The sequence below is a fragment of the Varanus komodoensis genome, unplaced genomic scaffold, assembly GCF_004798865.1.
Source record: "Varanus komodoensis strain SLA01 unplaced genomic scaffold, ASM479886v1 scaffold9, whole genome shotgun sequence".
NCBI classification, from domain to species: Eukaryota; Metazoa; Chordata; class Lepidosauria; order Squamata; family Varanidae; genus Varanus; species Varanus komodoensis.
Window position 1 is genome coordinate 38,068,443 of NW_025336598.1, and position 19,225 is coordinate 38,087,667.

The following is a 19,225-nucleotide window of genomic DNA, read 5'->3' on the forward strand; positions in this document are numbered from 1 at the left end:
CAGCAGTAATCGAAACAACACTGCTCATTTGGAATAGAGTCCAATTGCAAATTCAAATGTCAGTACTTTCTGTTTCCAGGTTATTTGGGCTATCATCAGATTAAATAATATTGTGCACGTTTAGTTTGCACACCATGTGATTGTTCCATGGTTAAGCAAAGTAATGTTTGCTTTTTGTCTTCCAGCAAAACAGAAACAGAAAGTGGTAAGTGTACCCTCTTAAATCCACTAGCAATTGCCTGTTGAGAGTATGGTATCGATAGTGCACATTTACGAGGCATATTGTTTCTCTTCCAGACAGAGCACGTGCCTCCCTATGACGTAGTACCATCCATGAGGCCTGTCGTGCTAGTTGGCCCCTCCCTAAAAGGTTACGAGGTAAGGATTCTCATTCTGTTTAGTAGTAATAACAGACACTTCTGACCCACTTCCAAAACACCTGGGGCAAATGTAATAATTTCTGAGATTTGAGTAGAACAATGGAAGCTGCCCCATAGGCTTCTTCAAGACAGTGTGCCAGGCTTTGTGGAATGGTCCTGGCCATTGGACCTTTTAATGTCCAGAAGCTGTATAATGGATGTGGGGGAACAGAGACCCTCGCTGCAGAAATAGTGGCCTCGTTGTGGTCAGGATGATTTTTTTCATTTTGCTTTTTAAAAATAAAGACAGGTTTGTACTTTCACACTGCACAGGGGAGCAGTTATCCTTTAACAACTTTTTTTTTCTTTTAAAGTAAGAAATTCAGTGCATTGCTTCTGGGAGAAGGGAGTACCTTTTCATATTTTTGTTACTTAAAAACACACACACAAAAGTGACTAGTCGCGTCACAAACTAACCCAGCATGGAGGAGAATTCCCAGTTGTTGCTTATGATGTTCACATGGTAATGACAAGGGAAGTACATGTACAGGAAGAATGGCATTTTTCAAGCAATGCAATAGAACAGTTTCAAGTGCTGCAAAAACTTAATAGCCCTGCAAGAGACATGCAGCATTTTTATTTATTTATTTATTTATTTTTTGGCATGGGGAATCCTCTGGATTCCCTACAAATAAATTGATAATAACTTTAGATTATTGTAATGATTTGCCAAGTTCCCAATTAACAGGGCAGTATACAGCATAAACTGATTTATCCAAACAATACATGAATCACTTTGGATTGCGACCTAAAGACCAAAAACATGCTGTCAGTATGTGCTACAAACACAGAAAATGGAGACGGTCTCTGCAGAAGTTCCAATCATCAGATTAAAGCTTCTGTTTTAACTTAATGTACATTTCCTTCACACACAACCATCTGGTCTGGATGCAAATTAAACTTTGTTCGTGTGCACAAGCCTTAGATTCATGCCCTGCTCCCCTCCCCTGTTTCCTGTGGTTTAGGAAAAAACTGATTTGTGTGTAAGAAAGTACCTATGAGGGACAGAGTGTGCGGTGGATGTTTGAGTGTGTCTGTGTGAACAGATGGGTGCTTTGAGAAAGAAAGAGAGGAAGAAAGATGATGATGCTGGAGGGAGCAAAGGGTGGGTTTTGGATTTTGGTCCCATCCACATTTGGGTTTTGCCCCACCTACTTTTGGGTTTGGCTCGATCTATGGTGTTTATGTCAACCCTCACCCATTTTCATCCAAGGGAAATTTCCAAAAGATTGACTACTCCTGCTTCAGGGAAACAAGCCAGGATTGCAAAGCATTGAGTCATATTACGCTTGCTTTCCAGTCTTACTTAACACTATCAGACCCCAATTTTTAAAGATAGAACAAAGGTTTCCCCTCTCACCATATCACTTTTCCCATGAGCTCAAGGCTCATTCACATAATGCAAAAACCTGCTCAGGGAGCCTTATGGCTAATGGGGTGAGATAAAAATTGGATGGATGGGTGGATGGATAGAATAAAATATTACAAGTGTAACATCGAAATGCATTTCTCTGCCTCTCCAGACCAATTTCTCTCCTTTCTAGATGACCAGTTTCTGGTATTTTACTTATTTGTTACATAAGACCAAACTGCTCTTTCCCAGGATACACTAACATTGTGGTGATCTTGCATGTTTATCACACGTGAGCAGCAGGATTATTCTGTCACTGCAAAAATGTCATTCATTTCCTATCAGACCATCCAATTTTCATTGCAACCTCTAAATGAGAAATAACTGAATCTGTTACATGTTGCTTGTGACCATCCAGTGTTAAGTAAAACATCTCTTACTCACATAAACTCAGCATTTTCATAACTTAATGTTATCAAGCCCTAGTGTGTTCTGGCTTTTTGAAAGCATTATATTGTTAATTCTTGGATTACAAGCCTGGGTTGCTTGCCCCTCAATGACTCAGAATCTCTAAGCTGGCCGTCATGCTCAGTGGGAACAGATGCTTTGGCCCAAGAGCCACCATATGGGCTTATTTGTGCTTTCATTGCTTGTTCACACACTGGGGGACCATGACCCAGAGCTAACTCTCTTTCTCTCTTCCATACAGCAAGTACATCCTCATTGCCTTAAAAAAGTTATTTAATAATCTGATCTGTTACACCACAGATTATATTTACACAGGATGAATTGCATGCATACCCAAACACTAGAGCAAATTAAAAAGAGAGTAGGGAGCTGGGGAGAAAGGGATAGACCATTACCTATGCATTGTGAAAATGTAATTTTTAATGTAAGACAAGTACTAAACATTTTAATATGTGCAGGATTCCAAATCGAAAATATTGTCCTGGATTGAGCAGGGGATTCAACTCAATGGCCTTATAGGCCCCTTCCAGCTCTATTAGTCTATTATGATTCTATGATATACTGCTGCTCTTGCCAGGCTGGGCCTATCTTTTTCTATTTCAGAGGCTCCTGTTTGGGAATAAGCAGTTAAAACTCCAGAGTTAGCATGTGGAAGAGAGAACTAAAAGGCAAAGAATTGTTATGTCTTTCCCAGCTCAGTTAGCAATTTCCCCCTGCAACTGTCCCCCTGCACATTAGCATTACAGGAAACATAAGGGATCAGAACTTCCTAAGGGAAATTCATAGGATCGGAGTACAAATACATCATTCTCATATACTTTTCTGGAAAAAAAATGTTGGGAAGGGTTTAAGCAGGGGGATAAAATCTCAATCTCTCTCTCTCTCTCTCTCTCTCTCTCTCTCTCTCTCTCTCTCTCTCTTTATTTTCCTTACAAGTTTATATTCCCTCACTTGGCAAACACTCTTACAACCCTGTTTTTTCAAATTTATAGCAACATAGCTGTTCCCCTAACAGCAGGGCTTATTCTTTCCCCTCACATCCATTATCTAGGTTGATTTTTTTCTTTTTAGGTTGAAATTTTTTATTTAAATAAAAACATACTACAAAATTATCTAGGGATGAGATACTGATGTGATGTTGATGTATGTGTGTATGCACATGTTGTTCATTTGGAAAAGCCCTGAGGAATCTCTCTCCATCCCAGTGTTACTTTTTGAATCTCTCAACTTTGATCTATATTGTAGATATTACAGTATAGAGCAGGAGTGGGCAGAAGGTAGATATCTGGGCATTTTAGACTTCAAATCACAGAAGCCCACCTGCCAGCATAGCCAGTGGTCAGGAATGCTGGAAGGTGAGTCCAAAAAATCTGGAGAACTATCTACTATAGAGGTATTTCCTATCCACATGGCTCATAATCAGAATAGACCAATAAGACGCAGAGAAAATAATGAAATATATGACTGAAAAGTATGGTATTTGCAGTTCTGCAAAATGAAAATTACCAAAGTTTGCAGTGGTCATTTCACATGGCACAGTAACTCCTCTTCCCCCCCCCCTTCAATTCTTTGTTATTGTGACTGAGGCAGCGTGTAGCCTCATGCCATCTGGAAGAAGCTGGACAAACCATGGATCACCCATGCAGCAACCTGAATTGCATAATCACCACAGCCCACCATGGCTTAATTAATTAAGTTGTGCAACAGACCATGGGTCACTTGAGGGTTTGTGTTCAGATAACACAGCTGACTATGACAATCCTGCACTAGGTAGCTGAATATTCAAAATGACTGCCATGGCTTGACTAGGCCACAGTGGACTGTGTTGATCATGCATAGGCCCGGTATTTAATTAGCCTTATGTGCAAACCAGATAATGTGGCTTGTCTCTCCTTCAAAAAACCTCAAAACAACATGCTCTTGACCCTGGCTTGTTAGAGATCCTGGTTTGCATTTGAAGTTAACCAAAGCATGGGCACAGAACCTATAGTTTGTGTAGCCAGCAGTATTGTAGCAAGAGCGTATGGATGGTGTGTGCCAGCACAGTTCTGGATTATGATATGATCTGGGCTAGTATCTATTTTTAAAAAACTTACATGATGCTTTTGTTTAGAGATAAAATATATGCTATGAACACTTGCTGAGCCCAGGGGCACTGTTTTACAAACATGTAGCTTTTTAGTTAAAAGATGATCTCATTTTTTTTAAAGACAGTATTAAAATGGTATTGGGAACGAAGCAAGTCTGAGATGCTTAATTTTGTCCAGATAATTTGACAACAAAGCATAGATTGGTTGCTTTAGAAGACTTCATTAGGAGTAGGAGGGTGGCATATAAATGCAAAAATAAATAATAGTTGTATGGGTGTGTAAGCAAAAGAGAGCAAGAGAATGACATGCTCTGTCTTCTACCAGGAGAAGAAGAATATTACATACACATTTTTTTAAAAAACAGAATAATAATATTTCCAAGGAAACCTGTATGTGAACAGCGAAAGAACTGCTTTTAGCAAGATAAAAGGCCTGCTGACAACTTTGTAGTGGATAGAATGTTGCTTTTTAGAACTTGCATCCTCACGCCACATTGACATTTGCAGAATAGTTTCTCAAAATAAAATTCAATGATTAAGTTCTTAAAAACAGGATAAAACAACAGTTTAAGCTCACTTTGCTCATGGCTTAATCTTGCTTACAAGGTTGTTGTGAGAATTAAGTGTTTTGCCTCATGTATGCCACAATGATTCATAGACACACAACAACAGACAGAGTGTACACATAGGATACAAGCATTTCATTTATTTGGATAATATTTAAGGCACCCTTCATACAGAACACAGGGGAAAGCATCTAATCAATTAATACATAAATTTTGTAATGCTTCAATGCCAGAAAATGGAAAGTCGCAATATTCAAGTACAACCCAACTAAGTGCCTGCAGAAATCTGGGAACAGCAGATATTCTTTCTTCTAAAAATCTTGGGCAAAGTGAGAGCACATTTTGTAAGACTAGGCTGCTCAAGTTCTCTTTAAGGGTTTTCCTTTTGTTAAGTCTTCTCCACATCCACACGGGTGCGCGCACACACACACACACACACACACACACACACAAACGGAGGGAGGGAGGGAGGGAGGGAGGATGAGAATTTATATCCCAGCCAGACAGAATCATGCATTGCTCAGAAATGGAGAGTGGAACCCCTGCTTCTGTTAGTTTTTGATAGGTGTTGGATAGGAATGAAACAGAGTATGGCTAACATCATTTGGAGAGTTTTAAGGATATTCTTGTTTAATGAGAGAAGAAGAACAAGTAACATCTTGTGGTCTCCCATGTGCAAGTTCTTGGAATGAGTCAGAAAACTTTTGAGCATTTGACATTATGTATTTAATTCCATCTGCATAATTAACACTGGATTTATCAGTTAAAGGAGATCTGATAAGATACAGCACTGTTGAAATGTAAAGGGAATTGACTGTTTGCAATGCCCTCACTTTCCACCTCTTTTCTTACCTTGGGCTTCTTTCTTTCTGTTGTTATTCTTCTTTCCACAATCTTCCTCATCCCTCCAAGGTGACAGACATGATGCAGAAAGCCCTGTTTGACTTCCTGAAGCACAGGTTTGATGGGAGGTGAGGAAAAAGGTTCTTTTTCTTGTCTCTGCCCCCATATTAATTATTCTATCTGGTACTTCTGTCTAGATGGCTTCTAATGTATGTTTCGGTGATGTAGTATATGCGTGGGCAGAAGGCATACTGGGATTTACTGCAATAACTCAGCAGGTATTTCTGACTCTCAGCAGAAATAACTAACCACCACCACCCCTCCGTCAAATTAGCTTATTGAAAAGGAGCACTTGTGGAGGGTGGTAAACTCGAGTGGGTTTTGTGTGAAAGAATTTGTGAGTTTGGTTCTGGTACTGATCAGATTTATGTGATGAGCACATGCTCAGAGGCACCCTGTTCCTTAATTCTTCTGCATGTCGACCTGCCTGAACCACTAATTTGAAATCAACCCCAGCTGATGGACCTCATGGATTCAGTATGTGTAAGTGTGCATATATTTATGGATTTAGCTATATCTTTATATAGATACTAGATTTCACAAACCTGAAGCCTACACACCCTTGGTTAATTTTACAGTGCAGGTACTCATCACAACACGCCCCCCCGCCCCCAATAGCCGTGTGTGTGTGTGTGTGTGTGTGTGTGTGTAGCAAGAGCTATTAGGCAGCTCACAACTGGCTCACACAGGTAGGGAAAATAAGCCACTGCCACACAAACCCAGTCAAGGCATATTTGTGACAGTTTGAGTTCAACTTGTTATAGACACTGATCTTTAACAAAAGATCTTCAGCCCACTTTAGCTTTGAATTACAAAAGCAAACAATCTTGCAAAGAAGTGTTACCATTTAAACTGCTCCTGTGATGGAGGACACTTCTCAAAGAAGTGAAAAGATTATCCAGAGTGGCTTGATGATTTTCCCAGTTCTCTGTTCTCTCACAAACAGTAAACCTGAAAGTCTTGTTATCACAGAGCAAGGAGAGTTTATTAATTACCCAAGAACTCTGGGAAGGGATACCAATATTCCTACGCTGAAAATTTCCTAGAGCTGTGCTTGCTTCCCTGTGCTTGCCCCTCCACTCCACCACTGGTTTCAGTACAGTTCTCTAGCTCTTGGTATATTCTTTCACTTAATTTTAAAATATAGCCATTTCCATTATTTTAGAACAATGTAACAATGTTCCATTACTTTGTATGGTGTAGGGATTTAACAACAGAAATGAATCTTCAGCCTTCATAAATCGAAGCTGAAAGTGGGGATTGGTTGAATATAGTTATTTTTCCTCCAAGAAAAATACGAAGCTTGGCTGAGATGAATCAGTGTTGTGCAATACAGAATCACTGGTCTGAAATGTGCTATTTTCTGTGCTTGTAAATTTTCTATGCATTGACCACAATTCCCCAGAACTTCAGGTTAATGTTTGAAATATGGGATAAAATGTTTCCTGAAAATCACAGCTGATCCAAATATAATCATAATATTTAGCAGTTTTTACAATATACCAGTATGCACAATATAGCATGATGCAATGTTCACAAATTATGGAAAAGACTGCTGTCCTGCAGAGTTGTTTCCAGTCAAAGTAGGCATTTCTGGACTAGATGGACCGATAGTCTAACCTGTCAAAAGACAGCTTTTTGTGTACCTATGGGAGGCTGATGTGTATGTTTTGCCATCTATGTGGTAATCCATCATTAGCTTTTGAAGCTGCCCTTTAATCACACTATTGTTTGGTGGCATTTAAAATTGTACAGTATAAGAGTTCACAACAGAGATGGCATGCGTTATTAGGACCTGTGAGGGGGGTAGTGATGCAGCTCCTTTTTCACACAGTAAAGATGCACTAGGAAGGAAACAAGAAGCAGCTTTGAGGAAGGTATACTGCAGGACCAAGTAGCTACAAAGAAGGCCTGAGTCTTGAGGAGGCCTTCAATATGTGAAGTGGAGAAGCAACACCTTCCGTTCATCCTTACCTATCTTCCAGTTAAAAACTCGGGTGGAGGCAATTCCCAAGGAAAGAGACACTAATGTGCCCATGCCTCCTCTTTCCTCAATGGGATATCTGCCAGTTCTGTTGAAGTCAGCTGAGTATAGGCGATACCCACAGCGCTTCAGTGGGAACTCAAGAACATGAGTTCCTGAATGCATTTCTCTAGTTTTAACCTATAGATGTAAAAAGCTGTGCTTCAAGGAATGGGATTCAGGCATGTGTCTCAGCATAGCCAGGGAAAGAAAGCATGCAAGTGGCTTTACCAGTACCTGATTGCCCCCTCCTCCCCACCCCTCATGCACAGAGCCCTCTGCAGCTATCACAGAAGAGAAAAAGCTAGCAAGTAGCAGCTACAATATACACTCCTGCATGCTTTGCAGATGTGTGTGTGCGTATTTTTCAGTGTTAGAAGCAAGTTAATGCTTGTGTTTAATTGAAAAAATATTAAAGGCAAACTTTGGAAACCATAAGTCTTCAGATGGAGACACCTGTTTATTTCATTCCCAAGCTGCCATTTGTTAGATTAATTTCAGTCAAGGCATTCTTGTTATGTTTAATGCACTTCCAAAACTGAATATGACATTCAAAATGAGCTAATTGTAATCTAGCACTTGTATATCTGTTCAGAATAGAGAGAATAGAAACAGTATGCAAAATATAGTGCTGAAGGAATCAGTATGTTTTCAGTAGTGAGAAGTGAAACTGCAGTTTGGAGAAGATAATGCCCAGAAAATTAAATTTGACCTCAGTTTGCTTCAAAATGGTATGCATCCAAGCACTGAATAGACAACCATCCAAGCAAACAGAAAATTTATATTTCCCCCAAAGCTAGATGCATTTTAATTGATGTGTACTCAGTTGAAACCATTTTAGAAGGGTAGTCTTTTCCTATATTCTAATAAAGAGCTCATTCTTTGGGGATCCTTATGTAACCGTAATAGCACTACCAGTACACGAGACTGACATAACAGCAGGCTCAAAGTAACCCCAAGGTTTTGGAAACAAAGCAAAGCAAAACAAAGACAAACAAAACCCTGTAAAATAGATTCAAGCATGGGGGCTCAAAAAGAACATACAGAGTGGACATGAAATGCTGACTGATTCTGAAGGAATACTGGGTCAGGGGATGAAATAAAATATTCTGAAGGAGGGCACCACTGGCTCCCTAGACACATTGTAACTTTTTCTAGCAGTCCCATATGTGTGTTTAAGTGATTGAGAGCCATTTTTCTTAATACTGGAGGAGTGACACTTAGATGGCTTTGGATTTAAGAAAAGAATGAAAAATGTTTGCTTCCAAAATGAGTATTTTTGGAATAAACTTTAGTGTGCCCTTTAACTGGGCCACTCCGGCGGGATGGTTCTGAATTTCATCTCTGCCATGAGAGCAGCAGATGCTCTTAAATAAAGTCTCTGTGCTTTGACTGGGCCTTTCCAAGATATGAATCATCTCATTCTTAAACTGCTCCAGTGTTACTTTGTGTGTTTGGGGTCCATATCCTGCTGACATCTGAACCTCTGCCCTAGGCCCCTTGCAGACTGAGTTGGGTTTTCCTCTAGAATTGCCCTATATTTGGCTCCATCTAATTCATCCTCAAACCAGACCAGTTTCCCAGTCCCTGATGAGGCAAGGTGTCCTGCTGCTACCATGCTTCACTGTGGGGATGGTGTTGTCAGGGCAGTATGCACTGTTGACTGTGGCGCACAAAGTGCTTTGCAGCAATTCCTAAAGTTCAGGTTTGGGGCTCATCAGGCTAGAGAATCTATTTCCACATGTTTGCTGTGTCTCCCACACACCTTTTTGCAAACACCAAATGGGCTCTGATATGAGTTTGTTTCAGCAGTGGGTTTCTTCTCACGACTCTATAAAGCCCAGCTCTGTGGAAAATCAGGGTGGCTGTTGTCCCATGGATGGTTTCTCCCTCTCAGCTGTGGATCTCTCCAGCTCCTTCAGAGTTACTGAGGCTGATCTCATTTTTTTTTTTTATCATGAAACTCAAATACTTTGGCCACCTAATGAGAAGGAAGGAGTCCCTGGAGAAGAGTCTAATGCTGGGAACAATAGAGGGCAAAAGAAGAAGGGGACAACAGAGAATGAGCTGGCTAGATGGAGTCACTGAAGCAGTTGGTGCGAGCTTGGGTGGACTCCGGGAGATGGTGGAGGACAGGAAGGCCTGGAGGAATGTTGTTCATGGGGTCATGATGGGTCGGACACGACTTTGCAACTAGCAACAACAACAAATCTCTCTTGTGGACTGCAGGAATGCTGGGCACGTAATACTGTATATCTTTTCTTCAACAAATCTTTTGACAAAGTTTCCCCTGATTAGCAAATTAGTTGAAAATAGACTAGATGGAACAAGAAGGTGGATCTTTAGCTAGCTACTGAACTGGATTCAAACAGTGCTTATCAGTGGTATTTTCTCAAACTGAGGAGAGGTAATGGGTGGGGTACTGAAAGCTTCAGTCCTGGGCCCAGTGCTCTTCCACATTCTGATTAATGATTTGGATGAGGAGGTTCAGGGAATGCTTCTCATATTTGCAGACGATACAAAAGTGGGTAGGAGAGCGAATATCCTAGAAGACAGATACAGAATTCAAAGTGATCTTAATAAATTGGAATGCTGGGCTGTAATCAAAAGAATGAACTTTAATAGGGACAGATGCCAAATTCTGCACCTACAGAAAATACACCAATTGCATAGTTACGAGATGAATACTAGAGAAGACTTCAAGTATCGAGGAGATATATATGGAAGCCAGTATGGCTGTCATGGTTTGAGTGTTGTACTGGAATTTGTGAAGTCTAGGTTCTGGTTTCCATTCAGATATCTAACTCACTTGATGACTTTGGGTCAGTCACTGACACTCAGCCTAGACTACCTCACAGGGTTGTTGTGAAGATAAAATGGGAAGAGGATCATGTAAGCCCCTTTTAATTCTTTGGAAGAAAAAAATAAAGGATATAAATGCCATAATAAAAAAAAGGTAGGTTAGTTGACACAAGCTCTGTCTCATTCTGGAAAGACAGAATCTAGACATGATTATTCATGGCTTGGTAACATCAAGGCTGGATAATTGCCATGGTGGCGACAGTATTCCAGTTGAGCTATTCAAAATCCTAAAAGACGATGCAGTAAAAGTGCTACACTCAATAGGCCAGCAAATTTGGAAAACTCAACAGTGGCCACAGGATTGGAAAAGGTCAGTTTACATTCCGATCCCAAAGAAGGGCAATGCCAAAGATTGTTCAAACTACCATGTCATTGCACTCATTTCACATGCTAGCAAAGTTACGCTCAAAATCCTACAAGCTAGGTTCCAGCTGTATGTGGACCGAGAACTACCAGAAGTACAGGCAGGATTTCGAAGAGGGAGAGGAACTAGAGATCAAATTGCCAACATACGCTGGATCATGGAGAAAGCTAGGGAGTTCCAGAAAAACATCTACTTCTGCTTCATTGACTATGCTAAAGCCTTTGATTATGTGGATCACAACAAATTGTGGCAAGTTCTTAAAGAGATGGGAGTACCAGACCATCTTATTTGTCTCTTGAGAAACCTATATATGGGTCAAGCAGCAACAGTGAGAACTGGGCACGGAACCGCTGATTGGTTCAAAATTGAGAAAGGAGTTTGGCAAGGCTGTATACTGTCGCCCTGCCTATTTAACTTATATGCAGAGCACATCATGAGAAAGGCGGGACTAGATGAATCACCAGTTGGAATTAAGATTGCTGGGAGAAATATCAACAACCTCAGATATGCAGATGATACCACTCTCATGGCAGAAAGTGAAGAGGAACTAAAGAGCCTCTTGATGCGGGTAAAGGAGGAGAGTGCAAAAGTTGGCTTGAAACTCAACATTAAGAAAAGTAAGATCATGGCATCCGGTCCTCTCACTTCCTGGCAAATAGATGGGGAAGAAATGGAGGTAGTGACAGATTTTATTTTCCTGGGCTCCAAGATCACCGCAGATGGGGACTGCAGCCAAGAAATTAAAAGACACTTGCTCCTGGGGAGGAAAGCTTTGGCAAATCTAGACAGCATACTAAAAAGCAGAGACATCACCCTGCCAACAAAAGTGCGTATAGTCAAGGCTATGTTTTTCCCAGTTGCAAGGTATGGCTGTGAAAGCTGGACTATAAGGAAGGCTGAGCGCAAAAGGATTGAGGCCTTTGAATTGTGGTGCTGGAGGAGACTCCTGCAAGTCCCTTGGACTGCAAGGTGATCAAACCGGTCAGTCCTAGAGGAGATCAACCCTGACTGCTCTTTAGAAGGCCAGATCCTGAAGATGAAACTCAAATACTGTGGCCACCTAATGAGAAGGAAGGACTCCCTGGAGAAGAGCCTAATGCTGGGACCAATAGATGGCAAAAGAAGGAGGGGACGGCAGAGGATGAGGTGGCTGGATGGAGTCGCTGAAGGAGTTGGTGTGAGCTTGAGTGGACTCCAGGGGATGGTGGAGGACAGGAAGGCCTGGAGGAATGTTGTCCATGGGGTCGCAATGGGTCGGACACGACTTCGCGACTAACAACAACAACAATACATGATGTAGCCCTTGATTACGTGTTTGAAAGCTTCAAGACCAAAGGCTTTTGGTGGCCATGCTATTAATTGGGACTCACCATGGTGATGCTGTTTCATCAATTCTTAAAGATCTTTGTTGCTACCTAGTTTGTTTCTAGACACAATCCAGAGTGCCCATTGTAACTTAAAATCTCCAGTGATCCAAGACTTGGCTGTTGGGAAGATGGTCTTGCCGACATGAATCTGCCTGTCAGTTCAAGATGATCATCTGAGGTGCTCATCTGGTGCCCCCACCTTCGGTGGTCCTGGAGAAATGGCTTTCTGTTTAGTGGCACCCTGGCCTTGATTCCCTTCCCTGGGTTATCCCCTTGGAAGCCATCAATTGCTGTCATGTCCTGTTTGCCAGGCTTTTTAAAAAAGAACAATTAACTAGGTTTGTTGCATATATCCTGCTTTTGTATATATTCCTTATTTTATTCTCAGGATTTTGTTAATTCCTTTGCTATTTTATTACCATTTTTAATTTGGAGCTAGAAGCTATCTTTAAGTGGAAAGGTTTTACAGTAGCATGTTCTTAAGTGATTTTGTTTATATGTTAAAATTTCTACCCTCTTGTTACTAAGGAACAGTTTATAAAAGGATAGAAATAAACAATAAAGTCAAAAGCTGGTGGCCTGTGGTCAAAGAAGCATCTAAGAATTGTTGGCTCTTGATTTCTTTTAAAGAATATTAGTATTGGCCAAGCCCTACTGAGTTCAACCCTCCTTTTCTGTTATGTAATTTGTGTATGTCCATGCATAGCAGACTCAGTAGGAGAGTTTGCATGTAACACTAAGCCAGGATGTAATGTTGCATTCACAAACTGGAATGAGCCTGTGCAAAACCGCAGGTTTGCACACTGCCTCTTCTCTCAATCTGCCATATGGCTGGGCAGAGGACCTCAGCTGAGTTTTACTTTCACTTTATTTATTTATTTTATTACCAAAAGCCTCTGGGCGACTTACAAAGAACAAAGAAAAGCTGGTTGGTTGTTATATCTGAACCAGAGATGGTTGTTTAAAACAAAGTCTAGTTAATCAAACCATCAAAATAACCCCAGGTTTATAAATGGCTTCTTTAGAACTGGTTATAATTTGTTTTTAACCATAATCTGTACTTTGAGCCTAATGACAAGCCAGCTTTCCTGAAAAGTGAAACTAAACTTCTTATAGATGTCCAGGAGGAGGACAGGGGAGCACATGAGCCACAGGTTTTGTTCAGGCTCAGGCTCAGTCCAACTTATGCACATCATATTAAACCTTGCCTTAGCATTAGATGTGAACCAGGCCTGTGTGCTGCCTTCTTCAGGCCAAAGCATCATATTTAACAGGGTGTGTGAAATTAGATTAGACTGGCCACTCCCAGCCTGCTGCCTCCACATATGCTGGACTGCAACTCAAGGCATCCCCCAGCCAGCTGTGCTGCTGCTGGGAGTGGTAGCCAGGCACCAGATTAGAGGGTGACTGGAATAGCAAATAAATTTGTGACGAGTGGCTGGAACAGAGAGGCTCTTGGGAAGGCCGCTGCTGCCCCGTGCTTAGTGGCAAAGCAGAGCAAATAGATATGTAACAGAATACTCTTGCATGCAAGATGAGAAGTGCTTCAGTTTCTCTGTATGCACAGCTAAGGGGGCATGAGCAAGCCCTTCAGAGGTAATCATTATTGTGCAGAAATTGGTTGGATGAAACATCTCTGTAGTGAAATGCGTCATTCCTTTGAGCTGAGTTATGGGTCGAGGTGTTGTTTCCCCTCAGCACCCTCACTCTCCCCTCTCCCAACGTTGTGAATAATTTTATTTCCCTGCAGCTTGTTTTAAGGCTTTCAAAACAAACAGTTATATTAAATGTGGAGCACAGAACAGGTGTTCCATGACTGCTGCTGTCAGATGTCTTTCAGTACAGCATATGACTATGGGAACTGGACGTCATTGTTTTCCTATAGGAAACCATGGCAACTGTCAATGGCAAGTCAAGGGTTGCTATGAATAAACGTTTTGTGGAGTATATTTTTGTATCATGCATGGGAACTACTGAGCAGATTCATAACCAGCAAGTATCAGCCATCGCTGTTTGGCATGACAGAAGAAACAAGAGGTCATCCTAAGTGGAACTGAGTTTGCCTTTTGGCTTGCCCGAGTAGCACTTCTGCCCAATTGAAGATTTTCATACAGTGTGGTGGAACATTCTCCGGTGTGAAAAGCAGTGGACTTTTCCTGTAACTCAGAACACAATGACAGTTCCCTTATCACAGGGCAGGAGAGCATTGGCATGCAGGCTTTATGGAGAACAGTTTATAGATCCCACTGCACAGCCAACAGAGGAACTGTAAACCTGGTGTGCCAGCAAAAGGATGGAGGAGATAATGACACAGCAGAGTTCTTATTCTGTGAAGCAATTTTGATGCTGCAAGAGAGAGAGAGAGTGCGCGCGCTCTACTATGGAACCTTTCCAATTTTTCAACAGAATGGAACTGCTGGCTTAGCATTATAAATTCACGTCACAGCATTATGACTACCTCTTTAGTGAGGTACATGGATTTGCATGATGAAAAGAGTCAGAAAGTAGTCAGCAGTGCTAGGTCAGCAGTTGCAAGCATCACTCTTCCTCCTTTGATTGAATAGAAGGAACCAGTAACACACCATTTATTTATTTATTTATTTATTTATTTATTTATTTATTTATTTATTTATTTAAAGTTTGTATATGCCGTCCCCTGCTACACAGCCTCGGGACGGCTTACAGAAATAAATAAATACAGCATAATAACAATTACAATTAAAACCCGGAGACACACTGGCTGCACGATTAAACTCTATAAATATTAAACTTTAAAATACTGTTTGAATAAAAAGGTTTGGCCTGGTGCTGAAAATCAAATAACGACGGCACCAGGTGGACCTCTCTGGGGAGCGAATTCCACAGATGGGGCGCCACCGCAGAGAAAGCCCTCCTCCGGGTACTTTGCTTCTTGATATGTCTCACAGAAGGCTCCCGGAGGAGAGCCTCTGCCTCCGATCTCAAGGGGCAGGAGGGCAAATATGGCCACAGGCATTCCTTTAGGTATCCAGGTCCCAATCCGTTAAGGGCTTTATAAGTCATTACCAACACCTTGAATTGCACCCGGACTTCGATGGGTAGCCAGTGAAGCTGGTAGAGGACTGGGGTTATATGAGAATAATGCCCAGTCCTTGTCAGCAACCTGGCTGCTCTATTTTGCACCATCTGAAGTATCCAGAATGTCTTCAAGGGCACCCCACGTAGAGTGCGTTGCAGGAGTCCAACCAGGAAGTAACCAATGCATGTGTCACTGTCGCTAGGCAGTCGTCCTCCAGGTAGGGACGCAGCTGATGGATTAGCTGAAGCTGATGGAAAGCGCTTCTCACCACCGCCAACACTTGAGCTTCCAAAGTCAGCTCCGGGTCGAGGAGCACTCCCAAGCTGTGAACCCTGTCCTTTAGAGGGAGTGCAACCCCATTCAGGACAAGATCCAAGTCACCTACCCAGGAGTTCGAACACCCACCAGCAGGACCTCCGTCTTGTCCGGATTGAGCTTCAGTTTATTGGCCCTCATCCAGCCCATTACCTCAGGCAGGCACCAGTTCAGTACAGCCACTGCCTCACCTGGATCGGTTGAAAAAGAGAGGTAGAGCTGGGTAAAATCCGCGTACTGGTGATTCCACAGCCCACACCTCCGGATGACCTCTCCCAGCGGTTTCATGTAGATGTTGAAGAGCAAGGGGGACAGAATAGACCCCTGCAGAACTCCATGGCATAACTGCCATGGCGCTGAGGTAAAGTTCCCCAGCACCACCTTCTGGAATCGGCCGTCGAGGTAGGAGCGGAACCACTGCCAAGCAGTGCCTCCTACTCCCAGCCCCCTTAGCCTATCCAGAAGGATACCATGGTCGATGGTATCGAAAGTCACTGAGAGGTCCAGGAGGACCAACAGGGACGCACTCCCCCGTCTCTCTCCCTGCACAGGTCATCCTACAGGGCGACCAAGGCAGATTCAGTACCATACCCAGGTCTGAAGCCGGACTGAAATGGATCCAGATAATCAGTCTCATCCAAGAGAGCTTGGAGTTGTCCCACCACCACCCACTCCAGCACCTTGCCCAAAAACGGGATGTTGGCCACCGGTCTATAATTGGCAGCCATCTCTGGATCCAGGGACGCCTTCTTTAGGACCAGCCTGACCACCGCCTCCTTTAGAGGGGCAGGCACCCGGCCGTCCTTCAAAGAGGCGCTGATGACCTCCTGGATCCAGGAACCAATCCCATGTTTGGCTTTGGATAGTAGCCACGATGGGCAGGGGTCCAGTACACAGGTGGTGGTACGTACTTGTCCAAGCACCTTGTCCACGTCATCAGGCTGCAATAACTGAAACTCATCCAACAATGTGTGACCAGACGGTAACATTGGCACCTCCCCTACGGAATCTGAGTCACTAGTGGAGTCCAGCTCATGACGAATCTGAGCGACTTTCTCCTTGAAGTGCTGGGCAAAGTTGTCACAGCAGGCTGTCGAGGGTGGTATGGGATCTTTTAGTATAAACCTGTAGAATAGAGACACTTAGGACTGGCATCTGAAGGCTAGACATTTTAGATGCATCTTAATCCAAATGATTTTAATGGAATATACATCCAAGTAATGTGTGCAGAATAAAACAGAAGTGCTACGGAACAGAAACCATGAACAGCTGTGTTTTTTGGTGTGCCACAAATCTTGTTTGCTTGCTGCAAAGGTTAGCGATCATTGTTGTTGACTGATTCTGTGTGGCATTCTGCTTGCTCTTCCATAAATATGTCCTATAATATAACTCATCAATCGGCCAGGTTCATTTGTTTTCAGTATGCTTTATCTCATCGATAAGTCACATGCTTCCTTATGAATGCAGTGTTGTAAATGGCAGTATACAATTCCTGTTACACAAAAATCTTGACTGAAGTTCTTTTGTTCTGTCCTATGTTTCTCTTTGTAGGATATCAATAACTAGAGTGACAGCTGACATTTCTCTTGCTAAGAGGTCTGTTCTAAATAATCCAAGCAAGAGGGCAATAATTGAGCGGTCAAACACAAGGTCCAGTTTAGGTAAGGTGTTAATAGAAGCATATAGTGACATTTTTGTGTGCTGATGGTTGACATTTGTTGGTAAGAATAAATTTGTGGGACCAACACATGAGATTGGGTTGCTTAGTTCCTTCTCAGTCTTCACTCTACATCAGTTTTTTCCTCCAGATATTTCTCATCCATTCCTTCCCAAACCCATCAGTGAACTTATCACAGCCGATCTTCTCCTTTTGTCCAATGAAACAATTTCTTCATAGGCCTCCAGCAAGAAGTTCCACAAGACGGCTTGGCGTATATTATGTACAGTATATATAAGCACATTACAGATACTGTCTTCCCATTTCTCCTCCTGTTCGGTGCAACTTTGTGTTGCCACAGATCAAACAGTGGGATGATGAAAGGGGCTTTTATCTATGATGTATGAATCATCTCTTTACTGGAAGTGAACAAAGAAGTTGATGATTGGACACACAGGCTGTGGACCTCTTGCTACTTCCATCACGTGCCACAGATCTTGTTTGCTGCTGCTGCAGGTTGAGTGCTATTTAAAAAAAGTTATCTGAAGCTATGCATGTGCGGTTAAGAGCATATTATTCAATTTCTAGTGCTAGCGAACAAAATTCTACATGCACTATGTAAATGTTAATGTATAATAAGCATCAACATGAGCAGTTGCAAGATAAGCTAAAATGGAATAGTGCCTTTACATATAATGGTGAGAGACTGCAGGTTTTGAAATGGCAGTGTAATTATTTTGGCTTATTGGAATATAGAAATCGTTATTTCTTATTATTTCTTCCTTTTCAGCGGAAGTACAGAGTGAGATTGAGCGAATTTTTGAATTGGCACGGTCCTTACAACTGGTTGTTTTAGATGCAGATACAATCAATCACCCAGCACAACTTATTAAGACATCCTTAGCTCCGATTATTGTCCATGTTAAAGTGTCATCTCCAAAGGTAAGATTAGCCTGTGTGTTTGTAATTTGCTTTGGGAACAGTACATAGGCCACCTTTGTAAGCTTCCGATTCCCACCAAACAGCAGCGGCGGGGGCGGTGGGACAACCCTTCTTTTTGATGTTATTTTCCTTCTGAATAGACATGTCCAGAGTCAGAACATTGCTGTTGATCATGTGTAGCAGTGAGTATCTTTGGCAATTCATCTCTCCTCAGGTCCTACCAAAATGCCTCAGTTGCACCAGTGTTCTGCTCAAATTTGCACAGCCGTGGCAGAGCCATGATGATCAATATGTGAAGTGGCCTTGCGAGATACACAGGGAGGTGTGAGCTTCACAGTGATTCCTTCTAACCAGCCTAAAGCAATGAATTGAGCATGTTGTGCTTTGGCTTTGGTTGTTGGGACAGTGCTTTTTCTCTCCCATGCGTCCTCATTCTGTTTTTTTAGGACAAAAACTTTGATCCATTCAGTGCTATAGTTCCTAATATAGAGAGCACTGAAAAATACATCTGACTGTACACTCAAATCAGAATATTTGTAAGATACTTGCCTGTGTAGTCTATCCTTAGGGCCAAAATAGAAATTATTTTAAATCTGTGTCTAGCAGGTCTGTGTTTAAATCTGTCTCTTCCCTTTTTCCTTTTTGTACTCTAGAATAGGCTTAAGCCCAATTAAGATCCAGACCATAGCATATAGGAGGGCCCTGCACTGACATTAGAGTAAAAATGAACAAAAACTGTAGCTGCTAGACACAGATTTAAAGTAATCTCTGTTTTGATCCTGAAAGGCTGCAGGCAAGGCAGCTACCCATGCAATTCAGGTGATCCAAAAAGTAACATGAC

The 19,225-nt window shown here is 42.0% G+C and overlaps 1 protein-coding gene across 2 annotated transcripts in view; it reads left to right on the top strand.

The window, feature by feature from the left end:
• Positions 1-19,225, top strand: part of CACNB4 (calcium voltage-gated channel auxiliary subunit beta 4) — a 120,410-nt gene that overhangs the window by 78,978 nt on the left and 22,207 nt on the right. For both annotated transcript variants that reach the window (XR_006413566.1, XM_044418522.1), the window contains exons 6-10: positions 186-205; positions 298-378; positions 5,806-5,864; positions 17,337-17,446; positions 18,233-18,384. Coding sequence is in view for 1 of the 2 variants with exons in the window: in XM_044418522.1 (XP_044274457.1) it covers positions 186-205; positions 298-378; positions 5,806-5,864; positions 17,337-17,446; positions 18,233-18,384 (422 nt within the window). In the remaining variant the exon portion in view is untranslated. The remainder of the gene's footprint in view (positions 1-185; positions 206-297; positions 379-5,805; positions 5,865-17,336; positions 17,447-18,232; positions 18,385-19,225) is intronic.